The following is a 25,720-nucleotide window of genomic DNA, read 5'->3' on the forward strand; positions in this document are numbered from 1 at the left end:
CAATAGGGAGCAGGTAGGAGTTGGACATTTCAGAGACTGATCATTAAGTAGCAGGAAGGGGTTATACAGTACAGAGACAGGTCATTAAGGAGCAGGTAGGGGTTAGACAGTACAGAGACAGGTCATTAAGGAGCAGGTAGGGGTTAGACAATACAGAGACAGGTCATTAAGGAGTAGGGGTTGCACAGTACAGAGACGGGTCATTAAGGAGCAGGTAGGGGTTGGACAGTACAGATACAGGTCATTAAGGAGCAGGTAGGGGTTAGACAGTACAGAGACAGGCCATTAAGGAGCAGGTAGGGGTTAGACAGTACAGAGACAGGTCATTAAGGAGCAGGAAGGGGTTATACAGTACAGAGACAGGTCATTAAGGAGCAGGTAGGGGTTAGACAGTACAGAGACAGGTCATTAAGGAGCAGGTAGGGGTTGGACAGTACAGAGACAGGTCATTAAGGAGCAGGTAGGGGTTAGACAGTACAGAGACAGGTCCTTAAGGAGCAGGTAGGGGTTAGACAGTACAGAGACAGGTCATTAAGGAGCAGGTAGGGGTTAGACAGTACAGAGACAGGTCATTAAGGAGCAGGTAGGGGTTAGACAGTACAGAGACAGGTCATTAAGGAGCAGGTAGGGGTTAGACAGTACAGAGACAGGTCATTAAGGAGCAGGTAGGGGTTAGACAGTACAGAGACAGGTCATTAAGGAGCAGGTAGGGGTTAGACAGTACAGAGACAGGTCATTAAGGAGCAGGTAGGGGTTATACAGTACAGAGACAGGTCATTAGAAAGGTAGGGGTTAGACAGTACAGAGACAGGTCATTAAGGAGCAGGAAGGGGTTATACAGTACAGAGACAGGTCATTAGAAAGGTAGGGGTTAGACAGTACAGAGACAGGTCATTAAGGAGCAGGAAGGGGTTATACAGTACAGAGACAGGTCATTAGAAAGGTAGGGGTTAGACAGTACAGAGACATAGAGAGAGGTGCTGTTCACCTTGATGGGCCTCATGATGTTGGGCTTCTTCCAGCGCAGGTAGAGCAGTGCGGCGATGGTGACCCCGTAGGACAGGTAGTTGATGAAGGACACGTAGTTGATGAGGTTGTGGGTCTCACCGATGCACAGGATGAAGATGGTGGCGATGCACTGAGGAGAAGGGTCAAAGGTCACACACAGGGCTGTCCTGGTGTTTGGTCATGTATTGTTCGTGAAGAAACAACAGTTTTATTAAGCATGGTTATGTTTTCTGTTTATTAGGGGTTATTGAAGAGATGCGATGAAGCCTTGAAATATTGGCTTTGTGTTTGTTGTTGTCAGATATGAAACCAACATCAAGCTGGGTAGTTTTAACAATATTTAATGTTGTGTGAGAAAGCTGGGGGGAGCTGAAACATGAGCCCTGAGGTGCTGGCCTGTAAACCAGAGCAATGTTTTAGCAGCTTCAGCACTAGCAGCTCAACACAAATAATCCAGGAAAAGATACGCTCAGCCACGCAGACTCTTTAGTATTAAAGTACTGAAGCCTAACACACTTGGCCTTAAAGTACTGAGTCAGACATAAAGAGTCTTACTACTACTACGTGTGTCTGGGTTAGAGTCCTAGAATCTGGGTTAGAGTCCTAGAATAAAGTCCTAGAATAGAAATTGACTAGAATCCGGGTTGGAGTCCCAGAGAAAGGACCAAGTTCCTTGAGGTCCGGTTGGAGTACCGACGTGGGTACCAGAGAGACTGTTGATCTGATCTTAAATACATTGTACTTTCTATTTTACTCATTTCTTTGCATATGTTTTCTTTTACTTATCTATTATTTTATGACAATGTTTATACGTGAAGCACTTTGAGTCTGCCTTGTGTATGAAAAGTGCTATATAAATAAGGTTGCCTTGCCTCGCCTTGCCTACTAGCTCTCTCGCCCAGCCATACAGAGCGACACAGAGCGCTGGAGACCCTGCTGGGGGTCTGGCTGGGAGGGGGCAGTACTCACACAGAGCAGCAGAGCAGGGATGGGGGTGCAGTTCTTCAGGTGGATCATGGCCAGTAGGTAGGGCAGGTGGCCCTCCCTGGCCCCTGAGAAACACAGCCTGGCGGGGGGGAGAGCAGAACACAGGCTCACAGGAGGAAGAGACGCCTCCATGGTGAGATCCGAATGTGTGTGTGTGTGTGTGTGTGTGTGTGTGTTTACATGTGTTTGTGTGCCTATATGCGTGTGTTTCTTTGTTAATGTGTTTATGTGTTAGTGTGTGTGTGTGTGTGTGTGTGTGTGTGTGTTGTGGCAACCCCGATCCCACGGAGGAGTTCGAGCCCCGCCAGCGCCCTCTCCGCGGGCAGGTAGTCAGGGGGAGATATGTGCCGCTCGGCGCAGCGATGCGGGAGGGAGCATCGAGCGCACCCGCGCAATCACGGAGATGCGGAGCACCCGGCGGAGCAAGACAGCGGAGGGGACTTAACGGCCGCGTGGACACCAGTCAGGGAAACGCGACCGAACGGGAAAGACGCAGTGAGTGGAGATTACCCGAACCCCCGCTAATGCCAATACGCTTCCCCCCAGGACTAAGCCGCCGAAGACGCAGGGGATCGAGACCCCGCCCCCCGCAGCAGGACCAGACCCGGCGCGGTGTCCTTTATTCCCAGACCAGGAAGAACCTGAGTTCACTCCTTTGTTCCTTTTTTTGCATGAGTGGTTAACCGAAATAAACGAACGTTAACCTACGCCTTGTTTGGTCCATCTCCTCCGGAAACCTCAGCCGCCGACGATCGGGGTTGCCACAGTGGTGGAGAATGCAGGCAACGCGATCCTACGGCAGACCCTAGAGGACCATGAGTCAACCCGGAGTCCCGGCCGCAACGCGGGAGGAGGAGATCGAGGTGTTGCGGCGATGCATGGCCCGGATGGCTGAGCAGCTTGCACGGGAGCCGTCTCACGCCGCCCCCACGAAGCGGCTCACCAAACTGGGACCGGACGATGACGTTGAGGCATACCTTGAGATTTTTGAGCGGACCGCGGCCCGTGAGAGGTGGCCAGCGGACCAGTGGGGCTACATACTGGCGCCTTTCCTGTCCGGGGACGCTCAACGCGCCTACCGCGACCTCAGCACGGCCCAGGCGGCGCACTACCCCACGCTCAAGCGGGCCATCCTCGCCCACTACGGCCACAGCCTCCCAGCCCAGGCGCAGCGGTTCCACGACTGGGTGTACGACCCCCTGGGCTCGGTGAGGAGCCAGGTATCACAACTCGTCCGCCTGGCGGAGCGGTGGCTCGTCGAGGGGGAGGGTCCCCCGCACCTGGACCGGCTGGTGATCGACCGCTGCATCCGAGCCCTGCCCACCGGGGCCAAACGCTGGGCCTCCGGAAACCAACCCAGGACGGTGAACGACCTCGTGGAGTTACTGGAGAACCACCAGGTCACCCAGCGGCTGTGCGGCGGGGCGACCCCGGCCGGGGGGGGGGCGGGGGAGACGCGGACCGAGCGGCGCGGACGGGCGCCGGAGAGCCAGCGCTCCCAGGCACCGCCCACCCGCGCACCCGCCTACCCGAACCAGACCCTCGCGGACCGCCGAGGGCCCGCCCCTCCGACCCAGAGAGAGGAGTGGAGGTGCTACACGTGCGGCCAAACGGGCCACCTGGCTCGCCATTGTCCCGGAGCCGGAGACGTATCCATGCCCACGGCCAGTCCGTCCGACAGGAGAGGGGGGGTCTGCCTCCGCACCACCTGCTGGTCCCACGAGAGGACCGACACCCCCAGCCTACCGGTCCGCGTGGGGAGACACGACACCCACGCCCTGCTCGACTCCGGGAGCGTGGTTACGCTGGTCCGACCCGACCTGGCGGACGGGGCCCCCGGGGGGAGGATCGACGTCGGCTGTATCCACGGGCAGACCGAGTCCTACAGCACGAGGCAGATCACCGTCCGGACCCCGAAGGGCACCTTCACGGTTCGGGCCGGGCTGGTCCCAAACCTCCCGATGCCCCTCTTAATCGGGCGGGACTGCCCGATCTTCGCCCAACTGCTAGGGGCCGAGCTTCAGGCACCCCGACGCCGACCCCCTCGGACCCGACCCCGCCGGCTGCGTAGCCGGCCCGCCTATATGGCCTCCCACCCGACGCCTTCCCGGTCCGACTCGAACGAGTCCCCCGACAGGGCCCCGAGAGAGGCGGCACGACATGCCCCCGCCTCGTCCACGGTGTCCCTTCCCCCGGGGACCCCGGACACGCTGACGGGCTCCGAGCAGGCCCCTCCGCCAGACGAGGAGGAGTCTCCGCCCCTCATAGACTTCACCGACTACCCCCTGGCCGACGGGGGAGGACCCGGCAAGGGAGGACAGTTCGCCACCGCCCAGCTGGAGGACGACGCCCTCCGCCACGCCTGGGGACACGTCCAGGTCCACGAGGGCCTCTCGCGGGACTCGGTGAGTGACAGGCGGTACCCACACTTCAGCACAAGGGGGGGGTTACTATACCGGGTGGTACAGAGAGGGGGTAAGGAGGTAGAACAGTTGGTCGTTCCAAGGCCGTACGTCAGCAAGGTCCTCTACATGGCCCATACACACCTATTGGGGGCTCACCTGGGGGTGGACAAGACGAGGGACAGAATCCTGGACCGATTTTTCTGGCCGGGGGTAAAACGGAACGTAGAGGACTACTGCCGGGCGTGCCCCGAGTGCCAACGCACCGCCCCGAGGCCCACGGTCCGGAACCCCCTCATACCGATGCCGCTGATAGAGGTCCCGTTCGACCGGCTGGGGCTAGACATCGTAGGCCCCCTCCCCAAGACTAGTCGAGGTCACCGCTATGTCCTAGTTATGGTGGATTACGCCACACGGTACCCAGAGGCAGTTCCTCTACGGGCCGCCACCGCCAAGGCAGTGGCGAGGGAGCTAATGGTCTTATTCAGCCGGGTGGGGATCGTCCGGGAGATCCTGACGGATCAGGGGTCCTGTTTTATGTCCCGGGTGTTGAAAGGCCTCACCAGTCTGTTACAGATCCGCCACCTCCGGACCTCCGTCTACCATCCCCAAACTGATGGGTTGGTGGAGAGGTTTAACAAAACCCTGAAGTCCATGCTCAAAAAGGTCATGGAAGCCGATGGGAAGAACTGGGACCAGCTGCTTCCGCATGTCCTATTCGCCGTTCGAGAGGTGCCCCAGGCCTCCACGGGATTCTCGCCGTTCGAGCTCCTCTACGGCCGGCGACCAAGAGGGCTGCTCGACATCGCCCGGGACGCCTGGGAGAGCCAACCATCACCCCACCGCACCGTTGTCGAGCATGTGGAGCAGATGCGCGGCCGGATGGCGCAGATCTGGCCCGTGGTCCGGGAACACCTCGGTCGGGCCCAGCAAGCCCAAGCCCGGGTGTACAACCGAGGGGCCAAGCTCCGCACCTTCAACCCGGGGGACCAGGTGCTGGTCCTCGTCCCGACCGCTGAGTGTAAGTTCCTGGCCAAATGGCAAGGCCCCTACGACGTCATCGACCGCGTCGGCGAAGTCAACTACCGGGTGCGGCAACCGGGGAGGCGCAAGACCATCCAGGTCTACCACATCAACCTGCTGAAGCAGTGGCACCCACCAACAGCCCTGCGGGACCCAGCCCTCCTGTCCCTATCCGCCCAACTACCCCTGCCCGAGGTACCAGTGGGGGACCAGCTGAGCCCCAGCCAGTCCCAGGACCTGAAGGAAGTGGTCCTCCAGCACCTCGATGTCTTCTCGGAGCGGCCCGGAAGGACCGCGACCGTCAGCCATGACATCAAGACGGAACCGGGAGTCAGAGTCCGACTCCGGCCCTACCGCATTCCGGAGGCACGGCGGGCCGCCATCCGAGCGGAAGTCACCAGCATGCTCCAGATGGGGATCATCGAGGAGTCCCACAGCGCCTGGTCCAGCCCGGTGGTCCTGGTCCCCAAACCGGACGGGTCGTACCGCTTCTGCAATGACTTCCGGAAGCTGAATGAAGTGTCGGCCTTCGACGCCTACCCCATGCCCCGCATAGACGAGCTAATAGAGCGGCTGGGGCCGGCCCGGTTCATTACCACCCTGGACCTGACGAAGGGGTACTGGCAGGTCCCTCTCACTCAGCGGGCCCGGGAGAAGACAGCATTTGCCACCCCCGACGGGCTGTACCAGTACACGGTCCTCCCGTTCGGGGTGCACGGGGCGCCCGCGACCTTCCAGCGCATGATGGACCGGGTCCTACGGGCCCACAGGGAATATGCCGCCGCCTACATAGACGACATCGTCATCCACAGCAGCACCTGGGACCTGCACCTACACCACCTCCGTGCCGTCCTGGGAGCGCTCCGAGCCGCCGGCCTCACGGCCAACCCTAAAAAGTGCCACCTGGGCCTCGAAGAGGCGTCCTACCTGGGCTACCGGGTGGGGAGGGGCAGCGTCAAACCGCAAGAGGAGAAGGTGCAGACCATCCAGACCTGGCCCCGGCCGAGGACGAAGAAGCAGGTGAAGTCATTCCTGGGACTGGTGGGATATTACCAGCGCTTCATCCCGGCGTTCGCGACCCTGGCCAGCCCCCTCCACGAGCTGACGCGGAGGGCTCTGCCTGACCGGGTCGAGTGGACAGAGGAGGTCGACGAGGCGTTCTTGTCCCTCCGACGGGCCCTCTGCACCGAGCCCCTCCTGATCACCCCGGACTTCAACCTCCCCTTCGTCGTCCACACCGACGCGTCCGAGGTGGGCCTGGGAGCGGTCCTATCCCAGGTCCGGTCGGGCGAGGAGCACCCGGTGACTTACATCAGCCGGAAACTCCTGACCAGCGAGAAAGCCTACTCGACCGTAGAGAAGGAGGCGCTGGCTATAAAGTGGACCGTGGAGAAGCTCCGCTATTACCTCCTCGGACGCACCTTCACCCTGGTCACAGACCACGCCCCCCTGAAGTGGATGGCCACGGCCAAGGACACCAACGCCCGGGTGACGCGCTGGTTCCTGGCCCTGCAGGACTACCACTTCCAGGTGGTCCACCGGCCCGGACGCGCACACGCCAACGCAGACGCACTGTCCCGGAGGGACGCCTGCCTAGGCCTATGCCGGGCAGACCCCGACTTGCAGCTGAGGGGGGGGGTGTGTGGCAACCCCGATCCCACGGAGGAGTTCGAGCCCCGCCAGCGCCCTCTCCGCGGGCAGGTAGTCAGGGGGAGATATGTGCCGCTCGGCGCAGCGATGCGGGAGGGAGCATCGAGCGCACCCGCGCAATCACGGAGATGCGGAGCACCCGGCGGAGCAAGACAGCGGAGGGGACTTAACGGCCGCGTGGACACCAGTCAGGGAAACGCGACCGAACGGGAAAGACGCAGTGAGTGGAGATTACCCGAACCCCCGCTAATGCCAATACGCTTCCCCCCAGGACTAAGCCGCCGAAGACGCAGGGGATCGAGACCCCGCCCCCCGCAGCAGGACCAGACCCGGCGCGGTGTCCTTTATTCCCAGACCAGGAAGAACCTGAGTTCACTCCTTTGTTCCTTTTTTTGCATGAGTGGTTAACCGAAATAAACGAACGTTAACCTACGCCTTGTTTGGTCCATCTCCTCCGGAAACCTCAGCCGCCGACGATCGGGGTTGCCACAGTGTGTGTGTGTGTTTACATGTATGTGTGTGCGTTTGTGAGTGTGTATACATTTGTGTGGTGTGTGTGTGTTTGTGTGTGTGTGTCTACATGTGTGTCTGTGTGTGTGTGCATTTGAGAGTATGTATACATGTGTGTTTGTGTAAATGTGTGTGTGTGTGTATGTCCTCCACTTACCTGGAAGAGGTGAACAGGTATCCGTTGATCCCTCCGAAGGTGGACAGAGCCACAGAGATGGGCATCACCCAGGAGAACATCCCCAGCAACTTCTCTCCAAACGTCTGCACTCACGCACACACACACACACACACACACACACACACACACACACACACACACACACACACACACACACACACACACACACACACACACACACACACACACACAGAGAAATTGATCAAACGTAAAATTTGTGAGTGAAAATCCCAGACAATTCGTGAGTGAAAATCCCAGACATCACATAACAGAGAGTTAGGGTTAGAATTTTGCATGATCAACTATCGTCATGGGAACCATGTATTGTTTGGACTGTAAATTGAGGTAAACCTCCTGCTTCAGCTTGGATTCAAACACTTTGATACAGTTTATTATGTATCTGGCGCAATATATTATGGGATGTACGAACCACGGCCACTGCGTTGGAGGCCAGCAGCTCCTCCGGCGTCATGGAGGAGAAGTATGCGATGTTGGTCAGGGTGTAGACCAGCGTCACCAGGGGGATGGAGATGTAGATCGCCCGGGGCAGGTTCCTGGACAGCATCACCGATCAGACTATTGATCTCTGATCGGACACTATCGATCACTGATCAAACACTATTGGTCACTGATTGGACACTATTGATCCCTCCTCAGACGCTGTTTATCCCGGATCAAACACTGTTGTTCCCTGATCACACAATATTGATCACTGATCAGACACTATTGATCACTGATTAATCACAATTGATCACTGATCGAACATTATTGATCACTGATCTACACTATCATTAACCGATCAGTATTAATGACTGATCGGTCGTTATCGATCACTGATCAGACACTATCTACTCCGTGATTGATTATGTCTGATAATTGATTTACACTAACAATTATATTAATTATCAATCATGTTTATACAACATTATCACTACTGTGGTTGGAACTTCTGATAGGTATATATCAGACATTATCAATCAACAAATAACATCAACCACACATTATACATTATCAATCATCAGATAATATCAACCAAAAATCACACACGGTTAATCAAGCTGCATATGGTTTCAATTGCAGATGTTAACAATATCAAATATTATTAGGGACTCATTCTATATCATGGTGATTAAATACGTCATTGGTGATCAGCGATTATCCATTCATGACCTGCATAGTGTTCATAGTTACAACAGCAGGGGGAGCTGCAGGGTTAGGGTTAAGGTTAGAGCTTTAAGAGTTTAGAACTTAGACGAGAATAATTCATTCATTTCAAAGGGAAGACTGTGTGTGTGTGTGTGTGTGTGTGTGTGTGTGTGTGTTGTGTTTGTGTGTATACTCCTTCTGTATGAAAAAGTGTGTGTGTGTGTGTTGTTGGTGTACTTTTTGCGTGTGTGACTGCGAGTGAACTCTGTACTTGGAAACACGTTTCTGCGTGTGCGTGCGGGGGTGTGTGCTTGGCATACTTGCGCGGCTCCACCACCTCCTCGGTGACGTAGTTGAGGAAGTTCCAGCCGCTGAAGGCGAAGGAGGCCTGGAGGAATGCCAGCGCCACCTGACCCACGGACGGCTCCTTCAGGAACTCGAACGCCACGCTGGGCACAAGGTTGTCGCCGTAGCCTGCCAAAGAGAACCCCCAGTTAGACCACCAATCACAGGGCTGTTTACCACCTAGGCCGGTCAGGTCCAAGCAGAGTGAAATGGCAGTTAGCCATCATGCTGTCTACTGTTGGAGCCAATTACCAACATAAATTATATCTGCCCCTACTGTTACTTCTTTTAAAAATAAATTAAAAACTCTATTGCTTTCAATTAATCTTGTTTTTGTTTTGTTTCATTCTGTTGTTACTTGAATAATTATATATATATATTTGTATTATTTGTTTATTTATATATATATTTCATTCTATTTTTTTTTGTTTTATTTTAAAGCACTTTGAATAACCACTGTGTCTGATACTGTGCTTTACAAATCATTTTTACTTTTACTTTGACTTTCACCACCTTAGCCCTGGTAACCCCTTCACTACCACACTGTTAACCCCTTCACTAGCACAACGTTAGCACTGTTAACCCCTTCACTAGCACCACGTTAGCACTGTTAACCCCTTCACTAGCACAACGTTAGCCCTGTTAACCCCTTCACTAGCACCACGTTAGCACTGTTAACCCCTTCACTAGCACAACGTTAGCCCTGTTAACCCCTTCACTAGCACCACGTTAGCACTGTTAACCCCTTCACTAGCACAACGTTAGCACTGTTAACCCCTTCATTAGCACCATGTTAGCCCTGTTAACCCCTTCACTAGCACCACGTTAGCACTGTTAACCCCTTCACTAGCACAACGTTAGCACTGTTAACCCCTTCACTATCACCACGTTAGCACTGTTAACCCCTTCACTAGCACCACTTTAGCACTGTTAACCCCTTCACTACCACCTGGTCAGAGGATCTCATTACTCATTCATTGTGTGTATGCTTGCGTGTGCGTGTGTGAGAGAGAGAGAGAGAGAGTGTGTGTGTGTGCGTGTTTGTGTGTATGCGTGTGCATGTGCGTGTGTGTGTGTGTGTTGTGTATGAGTGTGTGTGTGTGTTGTGTTGTGATGTGTTGTGTTTGTGCGTGTGCAAGTGCGTGCGTGTTACGAACCCTCATTTATATTAAGTTGGTATTCATTTTTGGCACCCCCTGCTGGGGCAGGTATTTCTGTTTCCCCCTTTCTCCCTGTGGTCGCAGGCTAACGAGTGATTGCAGGCACCTGATACCTCCCTACTTAAGGAGATCCACCTGCGGTAGCGCGCTCTCTCTCTTCCACCTCCTGAAACCCAAAGGATCGTGCAACCGGCTCCTGGCTTCGCCACCGTCTTTCGTGGTTTCATCACTATCATCCCCTGCGTTGGGATCATGATGGTTGGCCTTTTTCGGATTAATTGACGGGTTAATAATAAACACCCCTGCTTTTGCTAATACCGTCGCTTGGTCCATTAATTCATGTTCAGCACCTATCATGGGCCGTAACAGTGCATGTGTTGTGTGTGCGTGTGTTGTGGGTGTGTGGGTGTGTGTTGTGTGTGCGTGTGTGGGATGTGGGTGTGCGTGTTGTGTGTTGTGTGGTGTGCGTGTGTGTGCGTTACCTCTGCAGATCTGGACCAGCCCCACCACGATGATGAGGCCCAGAGCGAGGAGCTTCGCCACGGTGAAGACGTCCTGGATCCGGGTGGCCCAACGAACGCTGGAGCAGTTCACCCAGGTGAGGAACACTGGAACACACACACACACACACACACACACACACACACACACACACACACACACACACACACAGGTGAGGAACACTGGAACACACACACACACTCACACACAGGTGAGAAACACTGAGAAACAACAATGCATGGGATTGATGTTGGCAGTGTGGAGCAGAGACCTCTGGTTCATGGAAGTCACAGTAAGAATTCTTAACAGCGGAGTTTGAAGAGGAACACATATTTGAATGGCAGCATGTTTACGTGTCACGATTGCAAGGTACACCACAAAGTTATTGTGTGTTGTGTTATTTAGACGTTTGAAGTTTCAGCCCGGGTTGTGCTAGGAAGGTCTTTGCGTTTGAACTGTGGAGAGCCTGGATGTCAGTTTATGAATTGGTCGTAGTGCGCTTGCCTCATTAATACACTGAATCCTTTGCAAGTTGGTGTCTCGTATATTTTGTAATTGATATGTATTGGAACATTCTACACTACATGACACAGACAGACAGACAGACAGACAGACAGACAGACAGACAGTTCACCCAAGTGAGTGACAGAACCGCGGGTGAAGCCGGGGCCACGGCCCCTCACGGCCACGGCCCCTTACAGTACCCGCGGCCAGCACCAGGAGGCGCTGTCGCAGCCGGTTCTCAGAAACATTCCCGCCTATGTCGGTGCTCAGAAACATTCCCGCCTTTGTCCGAACAACAACCTTTTCCACGCCCCATCTCACGGAGCGCACGCACATGCGCTCCGTGCGTTCTCACGCTCCTTACGTGAGAATGCACATCAGTCACTCACTGACTGTCACCAGGTCTTAACCTCCTTAAAAGCACCTGTCTGCCTCTCAACTGTCGCCTGCTCTTCCACTGGACACACCTGCTCCATCGGTATTCTATGGAGTCGAGCCAGAGGAAGGTCCTCCTCTGGTTTGTGTTTAGCCTGAGCCTTAGGGGGTTCTCAGTTAGTTTTCAGCTATAGTTAGTTTTGAATCTTGTTGGTTCTATGAGTTGTATTTTTTTGCCTGTTGTCTTTAAAGGCAAAAAAGATTCGAGAGAGAGAGGTCTCTCTCTCTCTGTACCTGGACCCTGGTTAACCAAAAGATTGAGGTATACAGTGAGGTATACTTGAACACACACACACACACACACACACACACACACACACACACACACACACACACACACACACACACACACACACACACACACACACACAGGTGAGGAACAGGGGAACACACACACAAAGGGGTGAGAGAAATGAGAAGCCCCCAGATATCCGGCCATATTGTGCTATTTCCTGCACTTCTACTTCCGGTGGGTGTATGGGTGTGCCGGTCTTTCAGTCTTTTCTTTCTGAGATTATCTGTGTGGGTATAACAGTGAGGTATGTGTGTAATTGGGTCTCACTAAACCCCTACAGGACAGAACAAGCTGAGAGAACTGAATCATAGTTACCAGGTTGTTTATTTAGTGGAGGAGACGTGTCAACTGAAACAAGCCTCATATTATGTAGCTGTAGATGTGTACTGATGTATATGCATTTTATGTAGATCTATGTATGTGGATGTACAGATATATTTATCATTTATTTTTATTATTATTCATTTATTTATATATTTATTTTAATTGTTTTGCATAAAAAAAAAAAGAAATGTGTAGGATGTTGTAAATGTAAAAAATAACTCAGAATAACATATCCTACAACAAAGGAATAAAAAATATATGTAGCTGTACACTCTGCAAACTAAATCCTTAGCATGTAAACTAATGTGCTACTAAAGAAGGTAGAGGGTGGAGGGTGGATGGAGAAGGGTGGAGGGTGGATGGAGAAGGGTGGAGGGTAGGGGGTTTAGGGTGGAGGGTAGAGTGGGTAGAGGGTTTAGGGTGGAGGGTAGAGTGGGTAGAGGGTTTAGGGTGGAGGGTAGAGGGTTTAGGAGGGAGCTAGAGAGGGTGGAGGGTGGAGGGAAGAGGGTGGATGGTTAAAACTCATCCATCACCAGAACCAAGACAAGGAAACACACCTCCTTTAGGGGACCGGACCTGTCAGAACCACACACACACACACACACACACACACACACACACACACACACACACACACACACACACACACACACACACACACACACACACACACACACACACACACACACACACACACACACACACACACACACACACACACACAGGGGGCGTCCGGTCACTAGATTCTTGGCCGTTCTGTCCGTACCAGACTCGCCTCCGCGACATTGTGGTGTTTTACAGAAACCCGGGGGGAGGAACAGCGACTTCCGCTCACACACACACACACACACACACACACACACACACACACACACACACACACACACACACACACACACACTCCCCATGTCACTGTGTGGGCTGACAGGTACGAGGATTAAAGACCTCTGTGGTACAGAACTCAACCAGCACCAGAATACTAAACGCACACACTCACACACACACACACACTCACACACACACACACACACACACAAACACACACACACACACACACACACACACACACACACACACACACACACACGGTAACAGGACAAGAGGATCTCTAGCAGACTAACATAGTACCACAGCACCAACAAAGTACTACAATTCTAGAATAGTACCACGAAAGGTAGTCTGTACATAGTACCACACTACTTAGTATCACAGTATTAAGGTAATACCAGAGTACTAACATCGTACCGACATAATACCACAGTAGTTCTAACATAGTACCATAGTGGTACCACAGTATTAACATAGTACCACCTTAAGGTCGTACCACAGTACTACCATAGTACTAACATAGTGATACAGTTCCAAGGCAGAACCAACATAGTACCACAGTACTCAGGAAGTAGCACAGTAATGAAAAAGTATGCACTGGCTAAGTTCCAAAGAGGTTGAAATCTGATCTTTTAATTTTCTGCCACGTGGAGCTGCTGGAACGTTGTGGAGCTGACTCACTGCTTTCCACCGCAGCTCAGAGAGAATCCCAGAATTAAAGCTTCCAACCAACCCTGAAGGGCTGATTATGGTTCAACGTTCAACGCAGCGCAATGGCCACGCGGACGCTTCGACGCAGTGCTGGACCTTTATGGTTCTGCGTCGGGCTTTAGCGAGCGGACCGATCTCAGCCCTTGCTGAGTGAGTCGCTTCGACGGAAGGTTAAAAAAATTTGAGAGGCGCACGTCAGGCCCTTGCGGTTCGACGCAAGGAGTCCGTAACCCCGCTTGCGTTGCGTGAACGTGGGACCATAACCAGCCCTTGAAGGAGCTCTAACACCTGATGGGGAGCGAGTTTAAGATTTGAAGAAGCTGGTAAAGAAAACTGACAGATTAGTTCACCCATATAGGCTAGTAAAGACTGGCTTATGCTCCATCCTTTCACCAAAGTATGCATTTAGAGGATGTATTTATAATGAGAGATTCACGCTATAATCCAAGTTCGCGGATCTGGGGTATTATGTCGGTGGGCATTCTTTGTTACATCCATGTTCTGGGGACATGTTCAATAGCTAAAAAAATACTTTAGAAATCCTTCTTTCTGAGAAAGTTGGAGTCCAAAACAGAACTGTGATGCAACTGCACATGTCATGCTATCAAAAGCAACCTATCCTTTCCATGTACAATAACTAAAAATGGACTATCACTCTTTTGGAGAAAGTTGGCATCCAAAACAACATTGTTGAGATCTATCTGCAAAGGTCATGTTATCAAAGCAACCTATATTAATTGACTGCTGTGCATGTAGACAAGGTTTGTAGTTTTACCTAAATGTACACATAGTGCTACCTCAACACTCCCGTTTAACACGTTATGCATTCGCATTACACATTTTAATTACTTTGATGGTACATCACTGTTTGCTAGAGCCAGCTGTTTGTAGCATGAATATTAGTAAAACATTTTTGTTTGCAACTGACTTATTCGGTCTCGGTCAGCCAAAATAACATAAACCTATTTTGAAGTTTTGAAGTTGCCCGCCTTAAGGTCCTTTTACATTGAATGTGATCACTCATTTCGATTTTTTCCAAAGTCAATAAAATAAATACAAATCATTTAGCTGAATGGGACAGTATGGGACAGCTGAATGGACATTGATGGTTTGTTTCAGATTTTGGATGAACTCTTATTCTGATTCATTTTTCATTTGCATGATTTAAGATAATTCAGTTGGTGGCTTTGAGTAATAGCATGCGCTCCAGCACGTACGTGTGTGTGTGTGTGTGTGTGTGTGTGTGTGTGTGTGTGTGTGTGTGTGTGTGTGGAGTAAGGGGGTGGGCTCATCTAAATTTGTTGTGTGCAGCCTTATATTACCAAGCCATGTGATGTAACCACTAATGAGAACCAGACACCAACGTGACGAGAACGGTTATTCTAATACGTCTACGAATACGAAGTCCTGCCTGAGGTCACATGATCTGCATGTTCATGACGTGGTCACATGACATAGTCACATGACGTTACATACTGCGTGACAACTAGGGACCAGGGGATTTTCTTCTTCTACCCCTCAGCTAAACTTAGAAGGTCTACCAGCCCCCTAAAAGGTTGCACATTCCAGATCCAGCGTTCCGCGCAGGATGTGTCACTTCCAGCTCTACGTGCACATGCTCAGTTTGAGTGGAGCTTAGAGGATTCCGCTGGTATCTCTACATTCCATATGATGGAGTAGGCAACCCCCCCCAGCCTCCCACTCTCTTCTTTGTGTAGTTTGTTCTTCCCTTAAAGTCAGACACACTCTAGAAAATTCAGCTGCACCATCCCCTAAGTGTGAGTGTATGGAAATTGGTCTTCTGTTTTGGCTAGGCAGCAAACGAAAGAGTCTTATTAAATCGTGAAAGTTATTGGGTAATTCAAAAGATTCAAATATAGGACAGGTTTGTGTGCATACATTTGAGTGCATACATTTCTAAGCTTGTGTGGCCACAGTGCAACTCAAAGCACTAACCCCTTACCCTCACCGCTAAGATAGACAGAGACAATGTTTCCAATAGAACTGTAATCTAGAAGTATAACACAACTTCTAAAGATTTACTGGCTTTATCATGTATTTATCTTGCATTGTTGACGATTGGTGATAAAGGATTGTACATTGTATCACTGAGGTGTTGCTCGCTGCTTCGTGATAAACTCCCAGTAGACGTCCCCTTCAATAAATTCTCCCCAAAATTCGAAAATATATATTTTTCTTTTGGGATAAAATGTATATTTGTTACCATCCATTGTTGCACCTTGCTCGAGACAAAGAGAAATATGGCCGCCGCATGTTTTTCCTGTCTATTTATGAGCCAACGTCAGGAACTTCAACATGCATCCTAGCAACGCGCCAGAGAAGACGACAAGATTAGCATGTCCAACTGGTTGTTGTCATGGTTCCATCACTGCCGATCGGAGCTGCATCCGAGGAATACCTAAAACTACGGCAGAGTCCTTTTTTCTCCCGGGAATGAATGCTGATTGTGACCTTTTCAACTAAATGAAATTCCAGATTTTATTAGGTGTAAGTGGGTTCAGTCCAGCTGGAAATGGGCTATAAACTCACTGGAGAGACTCCACTGTTAAGGCTCCCCTTCAAAACATGCCCTTTAATATACTCCCTGTAGTCATCTCCTTTAATAGGCTCATTGTACACTTCCCTTTTAGAGAGAGCAGATGTGGAATGCTGCGCTCTGAACAACCTGTGGATTTTGCTCCAACATGCAGGATTATTTGAGTTTCGAGGATTATGGTGTAATGTTTTGTTCAGGCACAGTGGAGCTGACCTTCGACCCCCTTTGGGTGGCTTATTCGCACAACATGTCCTCAAGTTGAACAAGAAAAATCAGTTTAGTAACAAATAGCAGCAAAGTCTGCGACAGAGTATTCTTTCTGAAGCCGTGATGGCGGGACATTATGTATTTTTTTGGTCAAAATGTGGAAATATTGATATTAGTTTCACACTTCATATTCCATCAGACCAACTGAACACTAGCTCACTGAACGCTAGCTCACTGAATGTTAGCTCACTGGACGCTAGCTCACTGAACGCTAGCTCACTGAACGCTAGCTCACTGAACATTAGCTCACTGAATGTAAGCTCCTTGAACGCTAGCTCATCAAGATCAACTGAACGCTAGCTCACTGAACGCTAGCTCACTAAATGTTAGCTCACTGAATGTTAGCTCCTTGAACGCTAGCTCATCAAGACCAACTGAAAGCTAGCTCACTGAACGCTGGCTCCCTGAATGTTAGCTCCTTGAACGCTAGCTCATCAAGACCAACTGAACGCTAGCTCACTGAACGTTAGCTCACTGAATGTTAGCTCCTCGAACGCCGGCTCATCGAGACAAATTGAACGCTAGCTCACTGAACGCTAGCTCACTGAACGCTAGCTCATTGAACGCTAGCTCATCAAGACCAACGGACCGCTAGCTCACTGAACGCTAGCTCACTGAACGCTAGCTCATCCAGACCAACAGAACGCTAGCTCACTGAACGCTAGCTCATCAAGACCAACTGAATCAGAAATAGACGCAGGAAGTTGGGAGGAAGGTTTCAGTATGTGCGAGGGGTCTCGCTGTCTCCCGGGGGATTGTTCGCCAAGATCTACCGCATAGCCGATGACATCATTAACCGAGAACAAAACCAGGAGTCCATCACGACCACCGAGGCAGAGCCCGCCGGACCCCCTAGCCGTCAGCCAATGGGAGCCTCCGTCAGTGATTTGTTGTCCCCGCCCCGCCCACTCACCCTTTCTCATGTGCTCGGTGACAGGGGAGTCACGGCAACCATCACCAAAACAAAGAACAAAGGAAGAGACACGCCCTCTGATTAGAGGAACATCCAAAGACTGGCACCATTATGTAGTCTGACACGGATACTGACACACGCACACACACACACACACACACACACACACACACACACACACACACACACACACACACACACACACACACACACACACACACAGCCCACCAACCAGCATATTAGCACACATTGTCATGCACGTGCATGCACATGGAAACACACACGGGCAAGCACACACACACATGGGTAGACAGACACACACACACACAAACAAACACACACACAAAGACACACACTCTGTTGGCAAACCGGGCCGCAGTTGTAACATTCTGTCACCGAAAATAGGTTGTCAAGGCTCTCTAATGGTACCTCTCGCTCTCTCTGTCTGTCTGTTTCTCTCTCGCGCTCTCCTCACTTGTCTTTCTTCTCTTCTCTCTCTCCCCCTCGCTCTCTCTCCTCTCTTGCCTCTCTTCTCTTCTCTCTCTCCCCCTCGCTCTCTCTCCTTTCTTGCCTCTCTTCTCTCTCTCCCCCTCGCTCTCTCTCCTCTCTTGCCTCTCTTCTCTTCTCTCTCTCCCCCTCGCTCTCTCTTCTCTCTTGTCTCTCTTCTCTTCTCTCCTCTTCCTCGCTCTCTCTTGTCTCTCCCTCCCTCGCTCTCTCTCCTCTCTTGTCGCTCTTCTCTTCTCTCTCTCTCCCTCGCTCTCTCTCCTCTCTTGTCTCTCTTCTCTTCTCTCCTCTCCCTCGCTCTCTCTCCTCTTCGCTCTCTCTCCCTCGCTCTCTCTTGTCTCTTGTCTCTCTTCTCTTCTCTCTCTCTCTACCTAAGGCAGAACCTATCTTATGTCTGACTTCATGGCAGCATGCCAGGGATGGCTGAGATGTGATTGGTCTGTTCCTGCAGCCATGATGATAAAACACAGAATGAGAGGATGTGGTCCCCGTTCAGGGGGATGTACTGTGGTGTAGGATGGTGTTATGTTGTGTAGGGTGGTGTAATGTTGTGTAGGGTGGTGTAATGTTGTGTAGGATGGTGTTATGTTGTGTAGGGTGGTGTAATGTGGGGCGTCAGGGGGGTCTAGAGGGGAGTAGGTTTGTCTTGGGGGTGTAGGGTGGAGTAATGTGGTTCAAGGTGGTGTAGTGTGGTGCAGGCTGGTGTGATGTGGTGGAGGTGGTGGTAATCTGGTGGAGGTGGAGGTAATGAGGTGGAGACGGTGGTGTGATGTGGTGGGGGTGGAGGTGGAGGTAATGAGGTGGAGACGGTGGTGTGATGTGGTGGGGGTGGAGGTGGAGGTAATGAGGTGGAGACGGTGGTGTGATGTGGTGGAGGTAATGAGGTGGGGGTGGAGGTAATGAGGTGGAGGTGGAGGTAATGAGGTGGAGGTGGAGGTAATGAGGTGGTGGTGGGGGTAATGAGGTGGAGGTGGAGGTAATGAGGTGGAGGTGGAGGTAATGAGGTGGTGGTGGGGGTAATGAGGTGGAGGTGGAGGTAATGAGGTGGTGGTGGAGGTAATGAGGTGGAGGTAATGAGGTGGAGGTAATGAGGTGGAGGTGGTGGTAATGAGGTGGAGGTAATGAGGTGGAGGTAATGAGGTGGAGGTAATGAGGTGGAGGTGGGGGTAACGAGGTGGAGGTGGGGGTAACGGGGTGGAGGTGGGGGTAATGAGGTGGAGGTAATGAGGTGGGGGTGGGGGTAATGTGGTGGTGGTAATGAGGTGGGGGTAACGGGGTGGAGGTGGAGGTAACGGGGTGGAGGTGGAGGTAACGGGGTGGAGGTGGAGGTAACGGGGTGGAGGTGGGGGTAACGGGTGGAGGTGGGGGTAACGGGTGGAGGTGGGGGTAACGGGGTGGAGGTGTAGGTAATGAGGTGGGGGTAACGGGGTGGAGGTGGGGGTAACGGGGTGCAGAGGGGCGCTCACAGATGCAGATGGTGGACAGCAGCCGGGTGGCCATGTAGGGAGGCACGCAGTCCTGGAAGGCGGGCTGCAGGACGTAGTTGGAGAAGGTGAGGGCGATGACGGCCAGCGTGGTGGGGTACATGATGAGCACCGCGCTCCACAGCAGCAGGAACCTGTGGCGCGCACACGCACGCACAGAGAGAGAACACACACACACACACGCACGCACGCACGCACGCACGCACGCGCGCGCGCGCGCACAGAGAGACAGAGAACACACGCACGCACAGAGAGACAGAGCACACACACACGCACACACACGCACGCATTGACGCACACACACACACACACACACACACACACGCGCACGCACAGAGAGACAGAGAACACACACACACACACGCACACACACGCACGCATTGACGCACGCACGCCCACACACACACACACACACACGCGCGCACAGAGAGACAGAGAACACACACACACACACACACACACACACACACACACACATTGACGCACGCCCGCACACACGCACACACACACACACGCACACACAAGCACGCATTGACGCCCACACACACACACACACACACACACACACACACACACACACACACACACACACATACAAACACACACACACACATACAAACACACACACGCACACAGACAGACACACACACACATTCCGAACAGGATCGTCAGTAGAATGCTGGGCCCCTTGTTCACTTCAGGTTCCTGCGTGCAGCAGTATTTACACACACTCTGGTGACCTGTTTGCTACAGGTTATTGTTCAAATAGGACCTGTTTCCTTGGCCTCCTATGAAGGATTGTGTGGCCACATCAACGTCATGTTTCCATGAAAGATTCACATGACATTAGCATGGTACGGGTGTGAAACGGACTTGGGCACGGTACAGATGGCCGTGTGAGTGTGCCCTTATGCTTCTACTTCCCAGGATTTTTCTGCTTGGACAGATTTTTCCCTACCCTTGTATGAAGCAGTGCTCTCTTTTAATATCATGTATTAGATGCTTAACCTTTGTTAAGTTTAACCTTTGGAGTGCAGCCATCTACTAATCAGGTGTGTATATCTGTACTCGTTATTCCTTCCTGTAGACAATCTTATGTGCTTTGTGTGTGTGTGTGTGTGTGTGTGTGTGTGTGTGTGTGTGTGTGTGTGTGTGTGTGTGTGTGTGTGTGTGTGTGTGTGTGTGTGTGTGTGTGTGTGTCTGCGTGTGTGTGTGTGTGTGTTTTTGCGTGTGTGCGTGTGTGTGTGTGTGTGTGTTTATGTGTAAACCCCTCTGTAGTCATAATATGACAAATGTCAACAGATGGAATGTAATATTACTTTATTATAAATAACTTCATCTGAAGCCTGTGACATTTTTAAAATGCTGATCATGCTGTTTGCTCTAGGCGGGCATTCGTATTGACAGTTGGTAACCAAAAGTGTAATGTAGTATACCGTAGTTTACTGCAGTGTACTGTAGTGTACTGTAGTCTACCTGTAGTCTACCTGTATTCTAACCCTAACCCCTAACCCCTAACCCTAACCCTAACCCTAACCCCCTAACCCTAACCTCCTAACCCTGACCCTAACCCTGTACTTAAGTTGATATAAAGGCATTCTAAGGAAACGTAAACAAAATTATTCTTATTTTAATGACGTTATACACTAATTAAGACGTACTTATGATATTATATTACATTTCTGCCAAGTCTGTTCTATTAGATGCCACCAAATGAATAATCACAGATGAAGTAGAACTGGGTCAATACTGTTCTGCCCTACATCAGGAGTCTGCTGGAAGATCACCCACCCAACCAGGCCGCCGAAGATCTCGGTGACGTAGGAGTAGTCTCCTCCAGACTTGGGGATGGTGACGCCCAGCTCGGCATAGCACATGGAGCCCAGGGCGCAGATCCCTCCGCCCAGCACCCACACGATGAGGGACAGGCCCACGGAGCCCGCGTGCTCCAGGACCCCCTTAGGAGAGATGAAGATCCCCGAGCCGATGATGTTTCCTGGGGAGAGCAAGAAGAAAGGACACGGTTCAGCATGAACGTGTGTGTGCGTGCAAGTGTGTGTGTGTGTGTGTGGGTGTGTGTAATAATAATAATAATATTGTTTGAACCATGATGTGGGTGCGCTCAAATGCGCTTACCCAACCCTCACCCTAAGCATTAAGCTCATCATTTGTTTCTCCCCTGTAAAAGAAGAGCCTCATTTCAAATCTTTGATTTTCAACCGGTTTCACAGTAACGGTCAATAACAAGTAAGTACAAGTCAGTTTTAACAGAACCGGTTCAGGCTTTTTTAGAAAGGTTTTATAGAAAGGGAAGAACAGCTGGATACATATATGTACATAATTTAGATTGGAAAATTTTCTTTTTGACCATTTTGTGTATTTTTGTAAGGCGAAATTTCAAAGTTCTTCTTTTTATAGAGACATGCTGAATAAAAACAACATGTTTTCAAACACAAAATTAATCGTTTGAATAATCGTGATTTCAATATTGGCCAAAATATTCGTGATTATGACTTTTCCCATAATCAAACAGCCCTAAGGCACTCTGTCAAAAGGGAGAACCACAGTTGGGGGGACAGTACTGTTCCACCCTCAGGCCGCCCGCAGAGGCAGTAACAGACAGAGGCGCCGCATCCCATTAGGCATACCAGGCAACTGCCTGGGGCCCCGCAATTGTTTGGGGGCCCCGGGCCACGGGGGGGGGCCCCCTAGAGCCAAAAAAAAAAAAAAAAAAAAAAAAATCGCTCCACCCCCCCCCCGTCAACAATCGCTCCATACACCCCCCCCGTCAACAATTGCTCCACCCCCCCCCCCCCTCCGGTCAACAATCGCTCCACACCCCCCCCCGTCAACAATCCTCTGCCTAGGGCCCCCACACTACCTAGAATCGCCCCTGGTAACAGAGCCCAAACCACGTCTAAAGAGAGTGAACCGTCACAGCGGCACAGGGACGAGACGTTTTGGTGACATGTTGTGCAGTGGTGTAGTGCAGGGTACACGCAGTGATAGCTTCTCATTCTTCAGTCAGTACTGCGTCTACCCACTTCAAAACCTCCTCTGATGCGCGCTATTGCAGTGATCTGCTCTAGCCATACAGTCCAGCACATGAGTAGCCTATCCTATTGCATATGAATAAATGCAAATGAGACCTCAATAAAGCACAATAAAGAGACTATCTTGCCGGAAACAGTGGCTGAAATGTACCGAGCCTCTCATGGTAGAAAAATACCCTTGATGTGTAAATCAGTTCCCTCGGATTCCCGTTCCCCACGCAGTTTTCTAAATCCGTTCCCTCTGATGTGGTTTGTTCTTCACAGCAGGGATCCCCCATGGAGCGCTGTGACGGAGAACGAATATCTGATTCAGACAGACATCTATACAGTATCCATCACTTTCTTTTCACATTTGCTATAGGCCTATTAGTCAAATAGAGTTTTTGCATTACATAAAGTAAAACTTAAATATTGCTATTTTTTACATATTATTTTTAACATATTGTTGAATTCTTTGCATGATGATGATTTTTTGAACCGCTTATATGCATGTATTAGGCCTGTGTATGACCATTATTGTTTGCAAACTGCCGCTTGACAAATAATGGCACAGACTATCTGTTGCAAGAGACCGTTTACAAAATAAACTACTGTCCCATAAACTACATAAATACATGAGAGAATAGTTGTCAAATCTTCCTGCATGGATGTACTAAGGAATAAGGAATAGGTCACTCAAAATGCGTAATTATGTAGCTGTCTCGCCCTATAGTCTGTGGGCCAGTATTGTTTCCAAAATCGGAACCTCTTCTGTGGTTAATGTTAGTCTCATAATAATCCTTACTCCCTGAAGTCAAGCAGAAGAAATGAAGTGACAACGTGCAAACACTGGCCCATTTTTGAGTGAACTAAATATGCAAGAGGATTCTTACCCACCGTATTCTATGTCACTGTTTATAACGTAGGGCGTTTATCCTCTGGTGACGGGCCACTTTAAATAATTAAGAGTACACCCACTTCTCCAGGAAACACGTCTCATGTGAGTCTCCCTGTTCCCCTTCAATTTCTCCTCCAACTTATTTCCGATCGCACACATTGCTCGCACAAATTTGCGGTTGTAACGTCACACATCAATCAATGTTGTGTACGACGCAGTGCAACTCTGCGTTTGAAGGGTGGCATAAATCTGTCCAGCTAGCAAAAGCCCCTCAACACTCACACGTCACGCAGGGTGCTGACACTACGTGTTACACGTCAAGATCTGATTTCTGAGCAATGGGCTGCTATGTAAGAGCACCCATGGGTGGCTTTGCACCGGCTGTATCTGGTTCTGTTTAAAACATTAGGGCCCTACCATATTTACGGCAATTTTACAGGATCTCTTTGCAAAAAGGGTTTTAGTCTGTTGTTTACAAGTGCTCAACTGTCTGGTTTGGGATCAACACCCGGCAGTGATCCACCGTTTGGTTCCTCGAGCTCAAACGTCTTCAAAACATCAACAGAATGGGACCCTGCCGAGCTGAATCAACACAGCAAAACTCTTTGTGCGTGCGTGTGTGTTTGTTTGTTTGTATTGGCTAGACCTGCATGCATGCATGAATGCATGCATGCGTGTGTGTGTGTGTGTGTGTGCCTGCGTGTTTGTGTGTACATGCGTGCATGTATGTCTGTGTGCATGTGTGTGTGTGTGCATGTGTGACGTGTGTGTGTGTGTGTGTGTGTGTGTGTGTGTGTGTGTGCGTGTGTGTGTGTGTGTGTGTGTGTGTGTGTGTATCTGTCCCACAGTATTAGAGCTGGCCCCCCAGGAGGGAGAGACAAGTGGGTTAGGGATGATTTTGATTCAACGTAAAGACTTTGTCCCATCTGAGGCAGAGAGTCACCCTGGTCCCAACGCCTAAATCTCACTAACCACGGGAAAAGGAGGAGGGGAGGAGGGGAGGTCGGGAGGAGGTGGTGGGAGGATTAGAGGGAGAGGAGATGGGAGGTAGGGTGAAGGGGATGGGAAGGTGGGGGGGGGGGGGGGGGGGGGGGGGGGGAGGATGGGGAGGGGGAGGGCAGGGGGTGTAGAGGAAGTGGGATGAGGAGGGGTGATGGAGGTCGGAGGGCTGAGCCCGGGAGGAGTCGTTTGGGAGTGGGGAGAAGATGATGGGGAGTCGGGAGGAAGTGAGGAGGATCTAGGAGGCGATGTTGAGGAGAAGTATTGGAGGTGGGGGGAGGAGGAGGTGTTGAGGCCTGTCTGCTCGTATTTACAGGCCATGGTGGGAGGTTGTTACATAACGCTGTTGTGTTGCGCTGACCTCTTACTACACTGGCACGCTAGAAGGGGGGGTGGGGGGAGGAGGGGGAGGAGGGGGAGAGGAGGGGGGAGGAGGGGGAGAGGCGGAGGCCAAAGGGTCAATTCATTTCTCTGCACGATCACGCTGTCATCTAGTATAAACAATCTGGGATCAGCGAGATCTGGGAAGTTTCCAGATCACTGGTCTGTGTTTGTGTCTGGGGGTGTGTGTGTGTGTTTGTCTGTCTGTCTGTGTATGTTGGTGTGAGAGTGTGTGTCTGTGTGTGTGTCTGTGTTTGTGTGTCTGTGTGATGTGGGGGGTTGATGGTGCAACGCTGAGTGCGGGAGGATCTCAACAAGGAACAAAACAAGATAAACTATTTGTTTGTTAAAGTAAAAAATATTTGGAAAATTATTGGGTGGCAACCAAACTGATTTCAAAGACCTAAAAAAGCAAACCTTAGCTTCCAAAAATAGCGGCCAAACTAGTGTCCGGTCAGTGTACCGAGTTCTTTTCATTCAGCCACTTATCTAGCGTGTTAATCAGGTAACTCTATCGAGGGCCAAATTTCACATGCACAAGTGTGAATGCACAAAAAAGCACACAATATCAATTTCAAAATTGAAACACTATGGACGCTTTTGATTTTATTAAGGGCATTTTCCTTATTTATCTTTACTTCTCTCACAATATATGTACTGTTTATTCAGTTCAATCCT

At 50.9% G+C, this 25,720-nt stretch overlaps 1 protein-coding gene and 1 long non-coding RNA gene across 2 annotated transcripts in view; one reads left to right on the forward strand and one right to left on the reverse strand.

The window, feature by feature from the left end:
- Nucleotides 1-25,720, reverse strand: part of slc7a10a (solute carrier family 7 member 10a) — a 29,433-nt gene that overhangs the window by 1,652 nt on the left and 2,061 nt on the right. The window contains exons 2-9 of the mRNA XM_030376701.1: nt 21,524-21,728; nt 19,715-19,866; nt 10,892-11,017; nt 9,225-9,378; nt 8,189-8,312; nt 7,738-7,841; nt 1,978-2,074; nt 989-1,138 (exon numbers count right to left, since the gene is read on the reverse strand). Of these exons, the coding sequence (XP_030232561.1) occupies nt 989-1,138; nt 1,978-2,074; nt 7,738-7,841; nt 8,189-8,312; nt 9,225-9,378; nt 10,892-11,017; nt 19,715-19,866; nt 21,524-21,728 (1,112 nt within the window). The remainder of the gene's footprint in view (nt 1-988; nt 1,139-1,977; nt 2,075-7,737; nt 7,842-8,188; nt 8,313-9,224; nt 9,379-10,891; nt 11,018-19,714; nt 19,867-21,523; nt 21,729-25,720) is intronic.
- LOC115558552 (uncharacterized) lies at nt 9,658-21,667 on the forward strand. The gene is made up of 3 exons (XR_003979341.1): nt 9,658-10,667; nt 10,900-11,007; nt 21,501-21,667. It is a non-coding gene; the product is annotated as an uncharacterized LOC115558552 (long non-coding RNA).

The sequence above is a fragment of the Gadus morhua genome, chromosome 14, assembly GCF_902167405.1.
Source record: "Gadus morhua chromosome 14, gadMor3.0, whole genome shotgun sequence".
Taxonomy (NCBI): Eukaryota; Metazoa; Chordata; class Actinopteri; order Gadiformes; family Gadidae; genus Gadus; species Gadus morhua.